General features: G+C 39.9%; 1 protein-coding gene across 1 annotated transcript; it reads right to left on the bottom strand.

The window, feature by feature from the left end:
- Positions 1-4659: 4659 nt before the first annotated feature.
- Positions 4660-21722, bottom strand: CWC15 (CWC15 spliceosome associated protein homolog). The gene is made up of 7 exons (XM_082486097.1): positions 21641-21722; positions 19354-19492; positions 17138-17250; positions 16076-16164; positions 15199-15309; positions 6361-6479; positions 4660-5632 (listed from the first exon to the last, which is right to left on the bottom strand). Exons 2-7 carry the CDS (start codon positions 19482-19484, stop codon positions 5503-5505), a joined length of 693 nt encoding a protein of 230 aa, XP_082342223.1. The 5' UTR covers positions 19485-19492; positions 21641-21722; the 3' UTR covers positions 4660-5502.
- Between the last annotated feature and the right edge of the window lie 1395 nt (positions 21723-23117).

Here is a 23117-nt window from a genome sequence, read left to right as displayed (position 1 = left end):
GTGATGTTGGTCTGCACCAGAAGGACAAATTCAGCAAGAACGTTTACAGAACTCTGAATTGTGCTGGTCGCACCACGACAGCACACCTGGGGCTCCCGCCTGGCACACAGGAACGCAGGACATCTGGGGTGTGCGCACACCAGAGGATGGATTCGTGCGGATTTCGGTCAGAATAGACTTTTCTTTCAGAGAGCTACTTTATCCTGCAATAAGAATATCCAAGTTTAGTGCCAGGATTCAATCATCCACCCCAGCGACGGTTCAGAATTGATGCTGTAGCAGAGTATACCATCCACACACCCCACCAATCCCAACAGCTCATGTGCCACCAAGTCCAACTGGGCCACCCCAAAGGACAGAGATCAACCCCTGGGGACCTCATTTGAAAGCAAACAGACCAACCCGCAGATCTATCCTCCACCTTTATCCAGATCAAACTTACAGTTTGTTCTCCCAGTGCAGTAAAAACAACCCTTTTCCACTGGAGGAGGACCAGCTGCTTGAAATCCTGCCCACTGAAAATAACTCGGTTCAAAAACAAAGGGGCAGAGCTGTAGGTAATGCAGCGGCAGGTACTGAGGGGAGAAGGGCTCACCCCGCAGCTCCCAAATACGATTTTTTGTGGGACTGAACAGTCCGTCTCTATCCCGCCCTTCATCCAAACTTCTGAGCATTTAGGCTCTTCAGAATACAGCCTCTGTTTGTGTAAAACCCGTAACAGATCTCCATTGTCAGCTCTAAAATTATATTATAGTGCAATTTAGAAATCATCATCTTTTCTTATCCAGATGCTACTGATTTCAACAGAGAGCACTCTCGGTTTCATTCTTCCACCTCCTGTACAGTGCTGCTTCCCTCCACTTCAGAAGGTATTTCTTAGGCTTGGTGGCAAATTGGGATTTGGATTAGGAGATGTAATTTATTTAGATCTAGATGACTCTTCCTTCTGGTTAGAGCCGCACTAGGAACATTTGAATTTCCAGCAATTTTATGTGTGTGCTTTTTTTTTTTTTTTTTTTTTTTTAAAATCACCAAGCTGCAGTTCCCACTTTAAAGATCAAATTTCAATAAGATCGGTGACATTAAGCTTCTGCTCCTGAACTGCTGGTCAGAGGTTACAAAGGGGAAAAAAATCCCATACTGCACATACATGTTTTTATCATATCCCTTAGGTATATTCCAATTCTTTGAACTGAAGCAATTTAAAACCTAGACATAGCACTACATAATTTTCAATCTTATTTCCCTGCCAGCCACAGTATCACGGTCATCCTTCTTCAGTTATAACCCATGATATGTCCCCCCTGGAAAAGAAGACAAAGTCTGAAATTCATAAAAGTTGATCTGTATGATTTCAGCCAAAGGAAGAGAGTAGCACAATAGTAAAACGTATCTGCAATTGAACAACATAAGAATTCTCTTTTTTTTTTAATTTATTTAGGAGGAGTGACTTGGATACCTATGGAAACATCATTCTTCCTTCTGCTTATTCCCAATTCAAAAAAAGAGCTGAGAGGAGCCTTTCTTAGGAAACCTGACTTTTCCAAACATGCCTATTTACGCTCTGCTTGAACCACAGCCTGAGGGACATCAAGTATGGTAATGAGGCTACATTTGCTTTAATGGCTAAATATGACAATATGTCAGCCTGCCTAGGGAAAAAGTAGCTGAAGTTACAACAAAACAGAGATTTTATTTCTTTGGAAAAAGCATGCCAAAATTTTTCTCCCAAATAAGCAAGACAAAATTTGGCAGGAAGTTTTGTTCTCGACTGACAACTAACTAAATTCCATTCTAAAAGCTGACAGGAGATGGAAGGAGGACTTCCAAGGATGGAAAAATTTCTGTGAGTATTTTCTTTCCCTCCCCCTGAATCTATATTGCAGAGCACTGGGCACCCAGAAAGAAATGAAATCAGAGAAACCCCTACACGAGATTCTGACTTTCCTTAGAAGAGAATTAAGGCGTCAGGCTCCAAGTAGCCATGACTGCAGACAGGAATAAACACTTGAGCCTGAAGCACTTTCTAAGCATCAGCACATCCCTTCAAGGCTTGAATCCTACAGATCTTCCTTTGAAGTGAAGCGCTTCAAGGCAACGTCCCCCATCCATTTGATGGTTTGACCCTGTGCTCAGATCTCTCCTCCAGCATGAAAGACTTTAAGGTATTTGTGGCTGTAGGAAAAAGCAGAGAAATTTCAATAGTTCAATGGGAACTGATACAGGCAGAGCTGAAAGGAGACACCAGGCTGTCACCACACCAGGCCCCCAAAGGTAAACAGAGCAAGTACCAGATCACCTCTGCCTCAGGATTTTATTTCCATCAAAATCCAAGTTAACAAAGGATCTGGAACTCACCAAAACAGCTTTTTTTTTTTTTTTTTTTTAATTAAAAAAAATTAGAAACCTCCTTCCAGGCATTCGTAGGATGCCTACATGGTACCTATGACTACCTGAAATCCTGAAAAATGCAGATAATTTTGCTGGTTGTAATATGAAGCCTTTAATAAGTCATCTACTTGAGGAAGACAGATACTAAACTTTTTAGAAACTTTTATACACGCAGCACAAGAATTTCCAGCTGCAGGACTATCATTAAGCTCATCCTATTAATCCCTTTAGAATTATAAAACATATTCCAAAATAAATTTTGAAAGACAAGGCTTTTAAAAAAAAAAAAAACAACTTAGAGGTTTAACTGCTAGTCCCTATGGAAAATAGATCCTGATTTTCAGTTCCAACACCGAAGATAACCATAAACAGGAGGAAAACTGTTTATAAAGCAAGTGGCTTTGCTTCAAGCCACCAGTTACAGTGAGTTCAGACGTTGCTTGCAAAAAACACAGGATTAAATAATCCTGATTGCTAAGAACGGTAAAATATTGCATTCCTTGAAGTGCTGAATGTTAACTTTCTTCCACTTCAGCTCCTGGAACAGCTGCCTTGCCAGCTCCACTGCCTTTGTTGAAAGTTACTTGTCATACCAAACAGAGGTTCCTGGAAAATACGCTGGGAGCAGAGGTGTAGAACATCACAGTCTGATTTTTTTTTTTTTTTTTTTTTTTTTTTTTAAGAACTCAGTCACTCTGCAGTTTCACAAAACCAAATAATCCACTTGCCTTTTCCTAGATAAGTACAAAAAGCACAGTGGAAAATTTAACATCGGTACAGCATCAATACTGAAAGCACAGGGCTCTTCCCTGACAGAAAGCACAGAGCCCTTTACAGTTTTCCAGTACTGGTGAAGAAAATTCAGTAGTTAATGATGCAAACCCCACCAAGAGATAAGGCTTGAGATTCCTTAATTATAAAACTATGCTTGTGTATTGCCCAGTCCTCAGACTGTGGGTCAGCTTACACTGCAAGAGGCTAAAATACAAAAGCTTTGAGGGGGCAGGTTAGAGATAGGATCTGCAAATTCTATGGTTGAGCTGAACAATGCCAACAAAAAACCTCAAATAAAGCTGAAGCCTGGAGCTATACTGTCCCTGTGGCTCTTTCTCCAGAACCAGGGAGGAAGAGAGCTACTGGAAAAAATGACCTAGTACTCTTATGCATTATGCAAAAGTTTAAGAAAGGGATGTTCCTCCAGGTGTGGAGAATAACTGCCCACATAGCTGAAGAGCTCATCCAACCCCAGCCATCTGACTTCTAAGAAGTATTTTCTCTAAGAAAAGAGTTACATTACTTCAAGAACACAAATGACAGCATTATGCACTTATGATTTCCATGAAGGCATTGAACTGGCTTTCCAGCTATGTCTCCCCCTCTCCAATAAAACTGTACGCTTACTTGCTCGCTTTGGCACAGTGATTACATCTTGTAATACTGCGAGACCAACATTTTTTTTGTTGTTGCCATGACAACTATGCTGTTAGGTCAGACCTAAAGCAGCAGCTGGCTTCTCCACTGCCAGACTCTGCAAAGCACAGCTCTTCACTTTTTTTTTTTTCCCCCTTCTAAATACGTTGCCTATACGCCAAGATTTTAGTAGCTTTAATTTAAAGAGAGAGACTTACAAATTACACCCATTCTTCTGCTTCCCAAGAATCACTACTGTCATGAGGCAGGTAGCACAAGTAACACAAACACATATTCCTCCAGCAGCTGTAGGAGCTCACATGACCTTAAGCATGCTGAAAATCTCGCTTCCAAGCAAATATGGGCATTAGCTGCTGGCACTACTACACTATGCATAGCTTAATGAAAGGGTGGAAAATACAGCTAAAGCTAATGAAAGTTTTTACAGGATACTAGAGTCATGCCCAACAAAAATCTAAAACATTGTGCTCTATATTTACTCTCTTAAAAAGAAAACCAGATATATTTTCAAATTTAGAGCTTGAAAATAACATTACTGTGAAACAGTGTCTGTAAGAATGAACTAGACTGAGCAGAACACAGGCAAGGAAAAAGGCAAGAATTTTACATAAAGACATCTGAGTTTTGTCACTGTAGCCTTCTAGGTAGAGAGGTAACTACTACTACATTCTGCAAATGTTAGGTTCATATCCAGTGCATCACTTGGCCAACATTTAAAATGCAACTGAGATGACAGAAGGGGGCAGGGGGGAAATCCCTTCACAACTGTGTTTTTTTTTTCATTCATTCATATGTTATACTGTCATATTAAGTGTTAAAATGGACATTTAAAAAGTAAACAAACCGTACTATGGTATCTTGAGGAGATCACTCATTTAATAAAAACACTCACTTGCAAGTTTCTGACAACACTATTACTACTGACCCACGTGCACAGCCTGAGCCTTGTGGCCATGCGGTTGTGGCTGAGGGACCGAGTACTGCAACGGTTTATTAAGAAGGAAAAAAATCCATACGGTTCCACAGAGCACTTCCCTCTCAATATTCCCCCCAGCATTACACGGTATCACCCCATAAGTGCCGAGCCAAGACAGCTCAGAAAAGAGGGCTGCTGAGAACTTGGAGCTACCCCACCAAACCATAACTTGGTTGACAGTAAGAAGAAACTAAAAAGGCAGATTATTAACTAAGTTTCTAACCAGCTATTAAGAGGAAGTCCAGTTTGCTACAAAAAGTACAGCTCTTTTCAGTTCACAGTGCTCATCATACTCAGCTATTCCCCACTTTTGATAATACTGACATTTATATAAGTTGCATAAGATACAAACCACCATCACTACAAGTACAGGTTGTTCTGAAAAGCAGTTTAAACAATTAGAAGAATTTATTGCAAACCAGCTTCTCTCTTCTACCATTTACAAGGCAGCCAGTAAAAGTAAATGCACGTGAAAATAAAACCAGTCACGAAACACAAACTGATTTAATTAAACTGAAAAGGAAAACGTGCTGCAGGAATAAAAACTCCAGATACATAGCAATTACTAATTATGAAGCTCTTGATGATCTTGGTAAAGCATTTGGGAATTCATGAGCAAGTATTCAGCCTTGAATTCTGAGGGAGAGGGAGGGAACAACCATGACCTTCCAAAGTTCTTCAGCACGACCGCACATAAAACTGTACTACTTGATATATTTTTCCATGAACTTTTTGTGAAATTCTGATCGCAGAGTATCATTCACGAATCTTTTGTCCTTTTTTGTTTCATCTAGCCCCTTGGCACAATTCTTGAAGACAACGTCATCGTCCCATCTGAAAACAAAAGTTTTTAACTTCAGTAAGCTTGTATGAAAATTAGGTGCAATTTGCAAAAAATATATAAATGAAGTTCGGCTTCCTATTTAAATGTACTAAGAACAACTAGTATTAGATCTTATTCTTTAAGATAAGAGATCTCTTTTTCTAATCCAAGCCATCTCCTACATGCTCCTGAGTTAGAAGCGAGATGAGTATCAGTAGATTAAAGGTTAGTTTATCTTTAGAGAATATAGCAACCATTTGACAGAGAAGAAAAAAACCTTGAATCTAATGGCTCTAACTTTGATAAACACAACAGTAATTGCAATTGCTGCAAACAAGAACTGTATTCAGAAAAAGGCTATTATTTATCAATTCTAGTTACACTAAAAAACAAATAAACAAAACCCCCAAATCAGCTAGATTTTGAAGGGGAACATAACATCAAATTTCTTGAGGAACTTTGGTCCTGTTACTTTTTGTATCATTATCAACAATGTCAGACAAACACCATTCTCACTCCCTCTTTCTCTCTTTTTTAAACACAAAGTAGCAGGATGATTTCTTCAGAGAAATACACAACACAATCATCACTACGTGCATCAGTATCTCGACTCTACATTACACTGCTCATGTCAAGATCTGAGGAAGGAAATAAAACCAAGCGCAGTGACAAAATTTTCAGACTCTGAGCAAGAAGAGGGAGCAAGGGGATGGATATCACAGCTCAGATAGCACAGTACCTCCTCTTCACTTTGAAGTTTGCTTGAGGCTGTGCTGGGCCGGTAAGGTTCAGCAATGGGTTACCGCTCAGAATATTCTCCATCCGAATTCTTTCTTCTTCAGCCTTTTGCTCTTGTTCCTGAGAATCAGAAATGGATACATTACTTTTCTGGGCTATTTTTCTCATCGTGTTGGTAGGGATAAAAGTTATTTAGCTGCAAACACCCACACAGACAGAGCTTTAATTCCTAGCTCAGACTTTTCAGAGTGTTTGACACTTGCGTATGAGTAGAATAAGGATAGAAGCAGAGATACCCTAAAGAGCTTAACATTGCTAATAAACTGTCAATCTAGCAACACGCATAGCTGCTCTACTTACCTCTGACGTTCCATCAAATATTCAGTTAAATTCTAGCTTTTACATATTTATTATATTAAAAATGGTATACAGATTAAAAGATTTTCTTTATCTTCATGAGAAAAGAGAATACATTATACAATATTCATTAGGTGGAAAAAACCTTACAGCATGTTGAAACTTCTCTATCTTCAGCAATCTGCTTGGGTTTTACAACTACAACTTCCTTGGGGACCAATTAAAAAGAATATTGAGAAATGTAAGGTGAAACTGAGCAGTGGATGTCATAAGACTATTTAAGAGTTCTAATATTAAGGAGCAGAAAAATTTTCTTCTGCTTGTACTATCAAAAGCATGTAACTCAAGTCTGAGTGAAGCACTGCACTACAGGCAACACAAAGTATATTTCATTGCCCACGCTTCCAAGCTGTATTAATATATTTAGTGACTTAAATCTTCACAGACTTCAAAATGAATACATAATATTCATTTTCCATCAAGATATTTTCCCACAACCTTTCAAATGTACTACAAGGATTGTACTTTGATGAAAGTACCAGAAGGAAAAAAAAAAATCTTTAATTTGGTTGACTAACTAGGTCTCGCACTCCCTGTATGCTGAAGGATGGTCTGAAGACATTCTAGTTAAAAAATGCACTGAAGTCTCCTTAGCACTGCAGGAGACTCAATTCATGGCTTTTAGAAATTATATAAACTAAAGAAAAAGAGATCACAAGTTTGGGTAGTGTTTTTTTTCCAAACTGCAGAAAATTCATGGCTGCTATAGGATCCCAAAAGAGGAAATGTTTTTCTTGATGATAGCGTTTACAAGGTTTTAAGTGCTAAACTTGAACAGTGATGCTAGCCAGAGTTCTCTAGCTTCAAACATTTAATCAATACGAAGTGATATATTACTAAAACTATCTACAATTTACAATGTTTTTTAATTGGACTGATTGGATATGTGGATTATTCCTAAAAAAACACCTCAACCCTCTTAAGAATAATACCAACTTAACATACATACGACTACCAGGTAATACAGGATCACTGGTAAATATTTTACCTTTCAAAATCTACCCAAATTTTAGTTATGAAAAAAACACCTACTGTTACACTGCTTCTCACAAATAAAATTTAGAGCCAGCTGCAATTAATTGCCAGTGGTATGGGAAAAGCTCCCCAAAAGGGCATATTGTTTAAAAGCATGGGACAGCCCTGTAATTCCCTTATTAAAACATGTGCATAGGCAAAACTTGCCTTGCTGCTGTCCATGGCGTTTTAACACAAATCGCAGCAGTTAAAAGTTATTAACTTTAATTAAATAAACTGAAGTTTTGCATTTTCAAACATAGCTCTACATCCAACGTTTGCATTTCAACTTCAGTTGTTATTACCACCCCAGTAAATAAGGAAACACAAAGAGCAAAAATATTTGATAAGGAACAGCAACTTCCCCCATATTAGAAACACAAATTCAAATTATACATTTCTTTCCTCTGTAGATTACACACAAGAAGTGTCTGCAGCTTCTTCTGTATAGAATGCCAAACTCTGATTTACCATCTTCTTTCCACATAACATGGAGGGGCTATGAAATCCAGTTTATTGCAGTCTGTGTCATGTTCCCACTAGAAGTCAAGCAGCTCTCAGACTACCATACAGCACATGCATGCAAAGCACTAATTGGAAACTAAACAAAATCTAAGATATGGTATGAGCAAAAAAGATCAGTACTGATTTTCAGATACCTCCCAAAAGGTGATCATATCCCGTTTAAGCCCATTAGGCAAATTTACAACAGGATGCAAGCATGTTTAGTGTTCTCAGTGTTGTCCAAGACGAGGTGGGCTCTGCCTCATTAAATTTAATCTCTGAAGCTCCATTAAAAGTGAGACTTTGAAAAAAACAAGAGGTCTGGGACAAATCTTAAAAGCAAGTAAGAATGCTACAAACCAAAAATTCATACTGGACTACACTCAGGAGAAGGCAGCACTATTGAAAGCATTGTAAGAAATTAATACCGCCCCATTGACAAATGCTTCTGTAGAGAGAACTTCTTCCAAGTTCTATATGTGCAAACAGACATGGCAGTTTTCAGAGCTGAACTCCAGGAGAACTCTTCTCAAGGCAGCATGCAGAGCACGGCACAGTCTTGCCCTCAAATTTCTAAGACATTAACGTCAGCCATGATCCAAAGTTACTGAACCTGTGCATCACGCACCACTTTATCTGGGGCACATATAAATATCTCATGCTGCTGTGTTTTTGTGTTTTTTTTTTTTTTTTTTTTTTTTTTTTTTTTTTTTTACGATGCATGAAAATGCATCCCCACACCACTGACAAATACAGAACTACAACGTACTTTATGCACGGTGTTTATTTGATGGTCAAAAGTTCACTGGAATCAGTCAGAATAATTTATGGGGAATTACAGCTCTTCCCATCTCTCTTCCCCGTTTCAGATTTAATCTCAACAGCTCCTAAAAAGCTGATTGTTCTAGCATTCTCTACCATGCACGAAGAGAAGTGAAAAGCACTCAGTCATTCAAATCACTAGAAGATAAAGTCAGTATTAAGAATCTTAAAAAAAAATATGCATAAGGTAGCAACTACTCCAGTGTTCTTATTACACACAGACGCACATTTAATTTTTCTATAATAAGATTTTAAAAAGGAATGTTAGACAACATCCTAACTTTTAACTGCTTTACATAACCCACATAATATCCCTCAGCCTCAATTAGTCTGACAGTTCACTTTCTGATAAAAAAAAGCATTATCAGACTAAAGTGTTAAAATGTGGTGATAGGAAAAAAAAAGAAAATCAAAATTGAAACAACACTTTTAAGAAGCATTACACTAGAAGCAGCAGTATAAGACTACAAGCAGGATTTAGCTCCAGATTAAGACACCTGCGTCTAGACATCTGCTTGTAGGCACCTGAGCTCACGTCTCATCAGAGATCTCCAGAATACAACAAACAGTCAAAACAGCTCTTTTGCTCACACTGTATTACACGCACAGGAGACCAACCACTCTCCAGGCTCTACTGACTGCATCTCCACTGCACCACCATGGAAGCTGGGATACATAACCTGTACATTGACCCCAACAACTTGGCATTTCAAGCTCAACTGAATCCTGTCAAAACCTGCTAATTGCTAATAAAAAACGACATTGACACAAGTCAATTGCAATTCCAGAGGACTGGAAGGTAGCAAAAATTGCACTATAATCAAAAGAAACGGTAGGGACAATCTTGGGAATTTAAAATGATTAGATTTTACTTCTGCACCTATTAAATTATTAAAAACAATATGAACACAATGCTAACAGAAGCTGTCAAACATTCTTTTATAGTGAAAACAGTTAGAGAAAACATCCATGAATCTTATTTTCAAAGCTTGATTTTCGCTGTCACCTGTCAGAGATACAGCAGTGTCCCTGGGCATTTGTGTGGCCATTTGCTGTTTCTCAGCTCTCCTCACAAACAGAACTCTGCTGTCATTTAGACCCGCAGCGGCAGCACAACTGGAAGTAGTAAAAAACTGCATACGCTTATCTTTGTCATTAAAGATCAACAGATTAGAGTCTGAAAGCAAACAGCAAACATATCTGTTGAGTAAGGCATTGCCAGTTTTAGTCACTTTACAAAGAAGATGGGGTGTGCACAGTAATCTATTTATGGAATACAGTCATTCAAAGCTGTTCTAGGTTGGATGACATTTCAACGTATTGCTACAAGTTTTAGGAAGCTGGCTAATTCTGAAGTTTAGTCTTGAAGTTTTTTGTATTATTTAGCTTCACTAAACCCTCCCGAATAAGGTATTCAAGATTAAAAAAAAAACAATTAGTATACTAAGTTTTGTAGCTTAGAGGCGTGACATGGAGGAAATACTAGGTGTAACTCACCATGGTGTAAAGTTGACATCTGCACTTAAGCTAAGTTACACATTTTGGCCAGAGCTGCAGAATCCCTCAGCTCCAGCCAAATGAGGTTTTCATTATGTTTTAGAATTTTCCACATAAATCTTCCATTGCCCACTCCTCCACTGAAAGCCAGGACGCTCCAGGCAATGGAGCATGGGTTGTATCAAATCAAACAGATCAGACATAACCTTCATAGCTGTCTGAGCTTCACACCTCTGAGGCACGATCAAGCACAGCTGTTCACAAAATAAGCAGCTCGGGTTGCTCCGAAGCCTACATTGTTCTTTTGTGTGGTGGAACAAAGGCTTATTAAGTTAAAACACTATGGATACAACAAACCCACAACAGAAGAAAAGCCTAAGGGGGAAAATAATATTTCTCTATTCACTCCACCTTTTCTAAAATAACACCTTTTTGCCTGCCTTTCCGTTCAGCAAGATGAGGTATACAACTCTTTCCCTAAGCCATTTTAGCTAAAAAAAAAAGTTGCTACAGATTATTCCATCACTACAGACAGCAGCACTGTGCTTTTCAATGGCAGTGTGTTGCATCAACAATCTGCAGAGATGAACCAGAAGTCAACCACGTTGTAACCACCATGTTAGAAGCAGAGGCAATAGAACAGGAATATTATGGTGTGGGGAATAAGACTGGACTGGCAGAGGGAGTCCCATACCCCGAGGAAGCAGATGGAGACTCTGCTATGTGAATTAGCTCTCAAAGCAAGCCTCCACTGTACAACTGAACTCACCATGTGGCATCACAGCTGGGGTAAAAAAAAAAAAAAAAAAAACCGACAAAACTGTATTAACCTTAACTAAACAATTATTCCTTATCTTGCTGTAAGAATAACAGTCCCTTGGCATATTTGTTTCTGACCGCAAAGGAAAGAAAAACATTATTGTTACCATGGTGTTTTTTTTTTAGTACAGTTACTACCCTTAGCACAGAGTAAGATTACTTTTACAGAAAGTGCCGAAATTCCTGAAACGACTCCATTGTATTAAAGAAAATTATCCTACTCAGCTTTTATAGAAGTTGAGTAGCTGAAGGAAAACCTGAAATGCTCACATTTCATTGAAAACTGAAAAAAATAATCACATAACCTTATTTAAATGCTAATTTTTGAATGACAAACTATGACAGCACTGCCTTTAGGAGCAGGGAACAAAACTTAATAATGCAGAGATCCACCCCAGTTATTTAATCCTGTGCAAATTACTAACTCTGCAACACAGCAATTCAACTGATTGAAACTTCAAAAAATAAGAACACAGAGTAATCACAACTGCAGCGTCTATACGCAGATTTGTTGTTATTCTACCCACAAGGGAGGGGAAATTATCAGGGTTCTTGGCAATGGTAAGTATTGCTACCAAGTCTCAAATATCTAACGAAGAAACTTACTCTTCCATCTGCTTTTGCCTCTTTATTGAAATTCTTTATCACTGATTTGATATTCTAGTTTCAGTTAGAACCTTAAAATTTGAGCGAAAAGATTAATACCTATTGATTCATTTTCTCATGAAACTCTGTGATATGGCTAAAACACAGGATAGAGCTAAGATCTATTTTGACCATTGGTGAAGTAACGCATTCAGTTATACAGAAACACTTGGTGAAATAAAATTGTTAAGAAAACAAAACAAAAAAAAGCTTTAAGTCTGTTGTCAGATAAGCATAAAGTGACTGGATGTTAAAATAGCTTTGCTGGAACTGTACGCATACAGTCAGCTGCTCACTGGTTTGAGGTTTGTTTCGCATTATTTCAATTTACCTTTTAAGGAAGCGCTTGAAAATTGAAAATCAAGAGCATTGTAACGCTGAGTTTTGAACACTGAAATGTTTCCATGAAACCCGTCTGTGACAGTTCACATAGACAGCAGACCTAGTGTTCATCGTTTCAGATAAGACACAAAATTATTCTATAGAAATGGCTTTCAAAACTAAAATTTCCTGGTTAACAAAAATCCAGTTTACTTTAAATGAAGTCTCAGAAACAATTGGACTAGCATTTTCATAAATCAAAATAACTAAAGTATCTGGAAAAAAATACATATGGCACGATTTTGGGATATATTACTATATTTTACTCACTTCACCTTGTTATGACCCTGGCACGTTTCAAGAAGATGCAGAGACATATTAATCTGTCTGTATAACAACAAAGAGATTTGACAACGATGCACAGAAGAGTGAACAGGCATTCACTCTGCAGTTTCCCTTTGCCTTGGTTTACCCATGCTGTCTAGTATGGACAGCAGCGTTTCAGGAGATAAACCATCCCTGTATGTGGGTTAGGACTAATAGCGACTAAAAAAATTAAGACTTTACATGAGATGTTATCCCGAAGTCAGCTGGAGGTTTAAATTACGGTTTGCAATACATAATAATATGAAATCCCACATATCTGAAGGGAAAAGGGATTTATATGAAATGGCTACAAAATGCTTTGCCAGTAACACCTTATTTCAAAGCCATGGAAAACAAGGCATAATCTAAACAGATTGCACCCCTAAAGCCAATATAAATAAGTGATCTTTCCTAAGGAGACCCTTACTCCCAAAGACTCTTTCCAAGGCTGCGTTCCACCTCAGTTTTTACTTTTTCCATCAATGTAGTCTTAGTTTCCTCCTCTCAAAAACCCCCAAGAAAATAACAATCCAAGTACCTGTAGAGCACCCACTATTTATTGAAGACATCAATTTTTAAGAGAGCCTATCAGCCATCAAACAGTGAAAGGATGAACAGAATAAGTAGTGAATCTGCAACAGTGTGCACTATTACAAATAAATAACTAAAAGGCAAAAGAAATGTATTCATTTCAGATAAGTGTGCATGTATTCCGTATGCACGTAGCACTGAACATTATAAACCCTGTTTCTGGGGGAAGAAGAACATAAAAAAAAGAATACCAGTTAAGAGACAGCAAAATAAGACAAGAGGTATGCTAAATACTTCATAGCTTTTAGCACCCTCTAGTGACAAAATAAGAATTTCACAGAGATTATAACATTCCTGCTTTCTACACAGAGAAGCATGCACTTGGTTGCCTGTGCTGCAATTTACTACCATTATTCTCCTAATGCAAGTTTTCCACAGTGAAATGTGACAGCATAACTATATATGCTGTTTAATCTCGATGTATAATTTCAACTATCAGGCAAAGTGAAAAATCCATACAGATCTAAGCTTTCATTTCAAGTACTGTGCAAGAAGAGCTGAAGTAGAAGTCTGTCCTACACATCACTACCCTTAATTTGTACTTTAGTACACTTCACACAGGAATACATGGAAGAATCGTTGCCAGTGTTTTTAAGTAATTTTAACCATGTTATTACTGCCGAACAAAATTTCATTGCTGTGTGATGTGCTTCAAATGCATAGATAGAGATGAGAGACACTTTCAGACACACTTTAATATCAAAGACCACTCATAGGCTATATCGAGAATCAAGTATCAACAGTCTGCTACAGCAAAACTTCTGCACCGAAGCAACATGGTACAGCTTTTAGCCTTCCAAAGTACTTAATCCAAAATTGCAGAGCTCACTGGTTTTACAGGCATTGTTGATTCTAAAAATAAATTTCTATGTTTTTAGCCAAGAGTGGTCAAGCATTACAGCATTTAAAACATTATTCTCTCCTAGCCATTCCCAGTGTGCTAGACACTACACCCTGTTCACTGCCAGTTGACTCTACTGGAGAGCATTTGTGAAAAACATGAAACCATAAACATGTGTGTTAAACTGTGATAAGGTTATTAGTGGTGCGGAGGCACCAAAACATTAAGTTATCACAGCAGCAAAGATCCCAATCAGCATTTAAGATGTTCATTTAGCATCTCAGATTACCTTATACAAAGATGACAAAATTGTTTTTTGTTGTTTGCTTTTTTTTTTTACACTAACGTAGAATCCATGTATAACAACATACAAAACTACTCAAACTGAAGTACGCAACATTTCTTAAAAGCACTAAAATGATTTAAGCCCTCCTCAAAAAAAGAAAGAGCTTACTAAAAGAAGAAGGAAAGCTGCACATATCCAGCACTTCTGTTGCACCAACAGAGGCAGAGTGATTCAGTAGCGCAGATGAAATACTTGGACCCTACTCTGTTGCAATACAATGTTAGAACCAGTACAGTTCATCCTAAATCCTGATCAGTTTGACAACAGAGTATTCCCAAACGAGCCCCTAGAAGTCCATTCATCAATCAGCGATTTCACTAACGCGCTCCATCCCAACAATCTCTCTCACACCAAGGTGTGGGAACCAACGACATAGGATTTGATCGGGCTCATGGGAAAACAATCTCTAAGTACAGGGACTTCCCTCCCCTTTCAAGGGCAGAGCACAGTGTTCCTATCTGTAGAGAGAGAGATTATAGGGAGCTATGGAGGCTACAAGAAGAACAAATCCATCAGACTCTACTTGAGAAGAGTTTTGAAGAGCGCTTACTTACTTTGCTTACCAGTTTTCACTCATCCTAAGTACCTTAGGCACACTAGTTTTAACAAACACCACTTTGCAAAAAACAGATGCTCTTCAATGGGTGAGATTTTACCTTTCGAGCCTGTTCCTCAGCTCGTTCTTTCTTGATTTTTTCCAATTCAGCCAGAAGAGCTGCAGTGTCATCATCATCACTGTCTTCCAAGTCCTCATCTTCATCATCTTCCTAATAGCAGCAAATGGAAACAAGAAGCAACTCATTCATTTCATATAATAAAACCAGTCCTGGTCTGCTCAGCTAAGGCTGCAATTTGCTGCTGGCTGATTTCTGAAGTACTTGGATACTTGTATCAGCGGCAAGTACAATACAAATGGTTTATTTGCTCTTGCACTGTAAAGTCAAGACAAAAGTATGTCTGTGGGTTTTGGATGACTGTAATTAATTTTATAATTCAAATGCTATGTAGATGACAGATTCTAGAGAATGACTGTCCTTAATCACTCTCTGATCATTGTAACATAAGTCATTATAATAGTGTGTCTGAATATCCTGTCCGCTATTGCTGGGACCAAATATAACAGGATTAAAAAAACCCTCATCTTACTGTCAAGGCTTAGACCTAATTCCTAGATGTCAGCATGAGGAGAGGAGCCAGGAGCAAGAATCAATTGCTTATGCTGACAGTCAGTGTATCTCAACAGTTCTACTTTAGGGGAACTCTAACCCAGTAGATGACTGAGTCTAGAAAGTCACTCATCCCCCATACTAAGTGGTATTTTCAGTTCCTGGTGTGCTTTCCAAGAATACCATTACAGCATGGACTAGAATCCTCTGAACCACTCTGGACTTCCACCAAGCACAGTAACTGTAAAAGTGAGATGTGCTGGAACCTGCCTTAAACCTTTAGCAGATCTGAAAGTATATATTCTATTAATACCAAATCCTGAAGGCAGGACAATGAAAGGAAATCAGACAGAAAAGAGATACGTACATCAGTAAGCGGATCATCTGCATCAAGATTTGCTGCAGGAATCTGGTCTAGCCGAGGCTTCTTAGACACAGAAGATGATGTTGTGTGTTCTATGGCATAAGATTTAAAACAGAAAAACACAAAAAAAACCAAACCAAAAGAGTGACTAAGTCACTTCATTTAACAGCATCTAATGTCAGAAAGCAAAAAAAAAAAATCTTCACACAGATTGCATTAGAGTAGGAGATACAAGCTTATGCTTACTTTTTCCTCACTTCTCAGTCTTAATGCCCATGCTAATTTCTCCCCTGTAGGTATCCTCAAGGGAAGCAATAACATCCCCAAACTTACAATTTGACCTCAAAAAGTTTTTTGAAGCCATTATTTCAAGACAAAAGAATAGCAGAAGAAAAAGCTGTGGAGAAATATCCTTATTCTATATAACTAATTGGAGGGTTCCCATTGGAGAACCCCCCAAAGCATTACTGTTGGCCAATTTGGTCCAAACCACATCTGCTTTCGTCTGTGTACTTGAAAGCCCCACAATATCTCTACATTTCCCATCTAAGCCTAAAGTACCTAAATTCTGTCAAGTTTAATATTATAAATTAGCTATTTCTCATAAAGCATACCTTTGATTTGTTTTAATTATCACTTCACTATATCTGAACAGAATTGCATACTTTAAAAAACAGATTTATTGTTACACTGGTGCTGCAACACTACAAGATGAGTTATTTCCCTTCTCCTTCCTGTCTCACTTGTCCAAGTACAAAAAAAAGCCCTTTATTAGCTGTACATACTTGTTGCCAATTCATTACAATCATATTGTATCAACAGGCCTGTATGATGGCCTATGCTTTTCTACTGGCTGGCCTAGATTTTTTGCTAGCATGAAGCCAGCATGAAAGCCAGCAGACATTCCCTTGCAGGTCAGCAGCTCTGAACTATCAGACCAATATCCGAAATTCTACACTCATGACACACTGTCTACAACCTGCAAACTTCTTGCAACACTGAGCTTTGTGCAAAAAGCAATGCTATACAAAGGCACTAAGATTTTTTGTTTCTTTTTTCTTTTACCTCTAGTTGGTCTGTCTCTATTCTTTTCTCTTGCAGCAACCCGTTCTCTCTCCTCCAGCTCCCTTCTGAAATCACGGTTACGCACCTCTTCGGGAGCATCCTGAGTGGTCTGTCTAAAACAACATAAGGGAAGGGAAAAAAAACTGAAGTTGACAGTCTGCAGCTGGCAGCAATTTTTTCATGGAGGCCAATAAATCCTGGGGTGAACAGGTAAGTGTAGAGAATAAGAACTAGGCACCATGTAGACATAAGTTTCTTCACCAGCCCCCTTCTCTGTATGCATTACACAAACAGAGGCATGCAATGCCACACACACATGCTCCTTCCAGTGGCCCTCAAATGAATTAAAAGACCTTACATAAATTGCTAGAAAAACAGAATGACCACATCTACCTCTTGTAGCTATGTCTAAATCTCTTTTTCTCCAGCAGTCCAAGCCCAGTGTCCTAGCAGAGATCCACCAGCACTGTGGTCAGCTTTCCTCACCGTTTACTCATCCCAAAGTGCTGCTGCAGAGTCTCTAAGGCTTACAGATAAGACCAAGACTAGAATATACTTTTCATAAAACTTTTCCCCTCCAAGAAACATAGGAGACAATCTCCCACATCCATAAAAAAAAAGTTGGGAAAACAGGCAAAATACTAGCTTTAGTGAAACATATTGCAAATACATTTTTTTGCCTCTTTTATGTAACACATGCTGGCCAAAACCAACAGACTATTTATATTTGAGTCACACAAAGTTCCACCTAGAGAGCACTGAATTTTCTGTGGAAATCTTGAAAAGAACTAATGAATTAAACCAACCACCAATTCCTTCACCTTCCTGTGAACCCAGTGCTGGAAATAAGAGTGCCTGGAAGAAACCCAGACTTGAGCCATTATAAATACATTGTGTGCACAGCCTGTCTTTATGATGAAGTATTTCATTTGCTTTTGTAATTAAAAACCTGAACTTGGAATCCCTGATATAGCTGGAAATCGCCCCAAACCCTGTGTCATTCAAGTGAACATGAGTGGAACTGAAACACTGAACTTTTCCTGCAATGATACAGTCCTGGCAATTTAACAAAGACAACTTTGTATTAGGTATTTGGGAGAAAGAACAGAAGACACTTAATGCCCCCTCCATCTCTTTCTCTCACGCACACAGAGGGATTTGTAAAAACATACACTGTATATTCCTGTACATATTTGTCCCTGCACACTTCTTTCAAAGCAACAGACTGGTGTTCCGAACCCAATTTTGTTTAAAGAAACAAAACACCAGCGATTTTCCCATAACAACAAAATGCATTAAACAGCACTTTTTGTGCTGTTGATTTTGGTATTCTCCAAAACGTTCCGACTCCATACATATTCTTCAAAAACAAAGGGGCAGGAAGGAAGAGGTGAAAGGGTAAGCTTCTGCACAAAAAAGTGGAAATATAAAACTTTACAGTAATATCACTGACAAGAGCAACATTAGATAAAAAAAAAAACACCACATTTTTAGGCTGACACATTTCATTTACATTCTAGGTATCTGTATCACACCGACTCTAGATTTCATTTAATCTTTCAAAAGGGTAACACAGATTTTTTTATGCATTTCAATCAGAGGAAAATATTCCTAAGGTTCCATTATCTTTCTCAATGATTAAAGCAATGTCCTCTCCCAGGACGTGCATCAACCACCTGCAGTGTTTAACATTAGCTCTTCCAACATGTACTACTGCCTGAGTGCTATTCAATGATTTCCCTGCCTCCTCTTTAAATCCTTCCCCAGTGGTGCTTTGCCAAATACATGATGCAGTTTTCCTGCTTTTAAGATGTGCTCAACTTCGCTCCTCTTATCCCATCTTTCTCTGCAAGTGACAGCACCCTCCATGGCTCAGTCAGTTCCTGCTGTTCCCAATGACAACTTTCTTTCTACTCCACTACCAGAAATCTCCAAAGCTCACCTACTTCTGACAATTCACTTTCATAATCAGTAATAAATACCACTAAAATGAAACCTCTCCAACTACCTGCAATGCATTTGATGTCCTAACTCTACTTTTGAGACTTACACTTTCAGGCCACTCATTCAGCACCACTGCACAATCTCTGGTTTGTCCTCAGTGCTCATGTCAAGCACATGAACATCTACTGCGAAAAATTTGAGAGTATCACTCATAACAAAAAAATCATTCCCAGCCTGTTTTGCCATAAAGCCAAAAAACCCCAAATACTAACCTGTATTTGATTTTAGTATGAGAAGGAAGGTCTCTGCTGGAATATTGTTTGGATAGCTGACTTAAGTCTCCTTCACCTTTTCCTCTTCCTCCTCTTGCAGGTTCAAATGTTGGCCTCGCTGCTGTCGTCATTTTAACTACTACAGAATCAAGGATAAAAAATAGTTATTACTACAACTTACAGTGAAAGACATTCACCAGAAGCTACTTTGTTCCTGGAATTGTAGTGGCAATGTCAAGTGCCACTTACACAACACCAGCTATCACTTGCCACGTGATCCTCAAAGTTGAAGGAGTTTTTTATTGACAGACTTGACACACTCCATTCAGATTTTCAAAAGAAAGCATGTTCCCATGTGTTTGAAAGATGATACACAGCCTCTAACAGGAATGTGAAACTACCTTTATAAAGTAAATAAAACCAGCCAGGAGCTGGTCTCCTATCTTTAAGGCAAGTGGTACAGTGTTGCAACTAAACTCTTTCCCCTCCTGAAAAACAACAGCCAAAAATGACTGCCTACTGGGAATGACCCCTCCGTTATTCCCCAAATCATATCTTGGTACCACCACCAGAAATGCTGTCTGACACAGACCATACTATGCCTAGGATGGTATTGATAATTAAATACTGATGAAGATCACACAACTTGAATGCTCTAGCCCTTGTCATGGCCCTGTTCAGTTCTCTAGTATTGGCACACCACTGTCATCAATACTGCAGTCCTTTGGGATTGACCTGCACAGAGCTCCAGCTGGCCAGCAAAACCTTCAGAAGGGTTAGGTTAACATTTCGCTGGTAGCACAAGGCTGACAGCTTTATTCTTATGTAAACAAAGTGCCATTAAAAAAGCTTGGACAAATGCAGAAGTTTTCACCAGCTCTCATTTAGAAAGGGCATACCACCAGTATGCCCTAAAAATTAACTAGCTTATGCCCAAAATTGCTACAATCAATTCTTCTGTCGCAAAGTGAAACAAACTCCAACCAGCCTCAGCCACACGGACACCCTGTCAGCATGCTCTGCACTCAGTGCTGCCAGGGAGGAGCTGGAAACCCTGCAATCCAAACCCACTACGCCATAAGTTTAAGATCATCAACCAACATCAAAAACCCCTGCACAATTAAACAGCGCCATCTTAAACCTATTATCTGAAACTATGCTCTTTCCTGCTTCACCAAGACACATGCACCCATTAACCACGACTAAAGATACATAAAACACAAGAGAGAGACATCTGCAGAGATAAAAGCATGAGTCCTACGAACCAGATGGTTGAATGTTATCGGATGACAAGAGAACACATTAGAGAATATTAAAAAGCAGAGAAAAAACCATGATATTGCTTCATATACTTTTGTGATACACAAATAAAAGTTTTTTATGCTCTGCTTGCATTATTTGTTATCTTTTCACTTTTAATGAGATCACAAAATGCATGACTTTAGTGTTAAAATCATAAAATAGACTGCTTGCTCAAAGTTACATCTCATCAGGTAGAAGACAGTTACTGCTGCCGAACTACTACTCGGAAAACAAAATTATAACAGACAGAAACACATTTTAAAAAAAGTGAGACAGGAACTAGCCTTGTCTCATTGACCAAGGATTGCTGATGCTTTTCAGTGATGCTGTGTAAGCTAGCTGAAGCTCAGCAAGACATTTAAGCTCTGTCTTGGCACAGACTCGGCCAGATCCATGATCCAAGACAGCCACTTGCTCTCAGAACTTATGTGCTAATTATATGTAATGGTGGGATCCATGAATTCCAGTGAAGAATCAGATTCAACGTGGCTGCATAATTTTATGAAGCATTAACAAATCCCCTGGAAACTGTCCCTGCTTCTTTCTTAAGTCAGTATAAGGCTTGGAACTAAGTATAAGGACACAAACTCAATCTGAAACCACTCAGGGACCATCACACTGACCTCTGACTTTCAGAAATACACCTCTGGAGAACCCTCTTTAGAGCTACACGAAGACAGGACCGGCCACGCAGGGGTTATTAGCCACAAAGCGTGACTGGGCTCGGCCTGGAGCTGAGCTGTCCTAGTTCCCGCTGGACCCCTTGCCGACCGCCTTTGCTGGGCAGCCCGACCCCGAGCACGCACCGAAGCTCCCGCCACAGCTGTCCCCAGGGCCCCCCTTCGTGCCCCGGCCCCGGCCCCGGCCCCGGCCCCGGCCCGTGCCCACACAAGGACCCCTACAGCACCCCCCGCCCCAGGGCCGCCCATTTTCCCCCTCAGGTACCCCACCAGAGCCCTCTTAGACACCCGCCCCCGGCACTTACACCGCGGCCTCCTCCTACCCTACGCAAGTAGGCCCTACGCTGCCACCATAATTCCGCCAAGCGCCCACAAGGCACCGCGCGGGAACCATAGACACAACGTAGCGGAAACCGTCGCCAAAGGAGGACTTACCATAGAGAGGACTCGCAGGACTGTCACGTGAGGGAGGTGAGCCTGTCCGCCATGATGGCTACCGAGGCGGAAGTGGGCGCTGCCTGCCTAGCAATGGCGACCTCCTCCTCCCCCTTCTCCTCAGACTAGCATCGGGCGAGCCAGCTCGGAACAGGGAGCTTGGGGCGCCCGTCCTGCGGGCCGGGGGTTACCCTGGAGGTGCCTTGCCCTGAGGTGCTACCAGGCCGTGGCCCTGTGCTGGCCCCGCTCAAGCAAGGCCTCTCCGCGGAGGCCATGGAGCTCTCGCCAGTGCGGTGGGGAGAAGCCAGGGGACAGGTAGGCAGCCAGGGGGCAGGTAGGCGGAGAGAGAGGGCCTCAGAACATACTGCAGCCATCACTGTAACCTACTGGTGTGAGCCACTGTTGGGTCTTCTGCCACAAATTATCTCTGCCCAGAGGCTGCTTGTTTGATGCAGGAGGCTTGGAAAAGAGCAGCATATAGTGATGTAAAACAGCACTTCATGGCTTCAAAGTCCTTACCCTGGGTATCAAGGCAAAGGGGGCTGGAATGATGAGGGAAAAGCCATGGAAGAGGGAAGGGATTAAGGAGATAGGGTTGGGATCCTCATGGGAAAGACGGGGAATGACAGATACAAAGCAGCCAGAGAAGGAAGGAACACCTCTCAGTCATATTCTTTGCTCAGAGGTGTGCATTAGCAACATTAGTGTAAGCCCGACTGTCAGTCAGCAAGGTCCCCTCCCCACCCCACACAAAGAAATCCTTTACGTGATGTATATTCATCGCCGCTTGTGTAAAGAAGCCAAAGCGTAAAGGAGCATCACTTCGGCATTAAATTCCCCCTCTTAAAATGCAGTTTCTCTCTTGTGTTTGCTTTTACTTTTACATGCATCTTATTATCAAACTTTTGTGAATCCACATGAGGGCGTGTGAAATAAAAGGTTCTTTGGTGTATCTACAAATGAAGACGGAAACATTTTCCTGAGCATGCAGTTTAAAAGAGAGCCCACAAGAGGTCCCCAAAGACACTGCTATCTAGAGAGCCAGAGCAGCAATGTAAACTGCACCCTTTGCGTCAGCGAGCCGTCAGAGAAAGTACTTGGAAGAAGTGGGCTCTTGGTATACACAAAGAAACCGGTTATTTTAAGCAGCTCGTCATAAATTATAACCTTCAATCAGAAGTCAGGTAAATAGTAACAATAATTACTGTGTCATTTCCTAAGAGCTACACCTGCAGTAACCAAGCATCCACCATTGTGTTTTCTTATCTGCAAGCCTCAGTCCGCACCCTGTGAAATGGGTTTATGATTTCTTCCAGTACAGGCAGTTTAGACTGAAGATCAAACCTC

This window comes from Vanellus vanellus (assembly GCF_965231255.1).
Source record: "Vanellus vanellus genome assembly, chromosome: 1".
Classification (NCBI taxonomy): Eukaryota; Metazoa; Chordata; class Aves; order Charadriiformes; family Charadriidae; genus Vanellus; species Vanellus vanellus.
The sequence above is the reverse complement of the archived record's forward strand: the minus strand, read 5'-3'. Positions and strand labels throughout refer to the sequence as shown.

Excerpts from the sequence above, each read along its gene's own strand:
- CWC15 (XM_082486097.1), bottom strand. The coding sequence starts at position 19,484 with ATGACGACAGCAGCGAGGCCAACATTTGAACCTGCAAGAGGAGGAAGA. Across the intron at positions 16,165-17,137 it reads TAGAGACAGACCAACTAGAG|AACACACAACATCATCTTCT; the intron begins GTAAAAGAAAAA and ends CTTATGCCATAG. Across the intron at positions 6,480-15,198 it reads CTGAGGAACAGGCTCGAAAG|GAACAAGAGCAAAAGGCTGA; the intron begins GTAAAATCTCAC and ends TCTGATTCTCAG.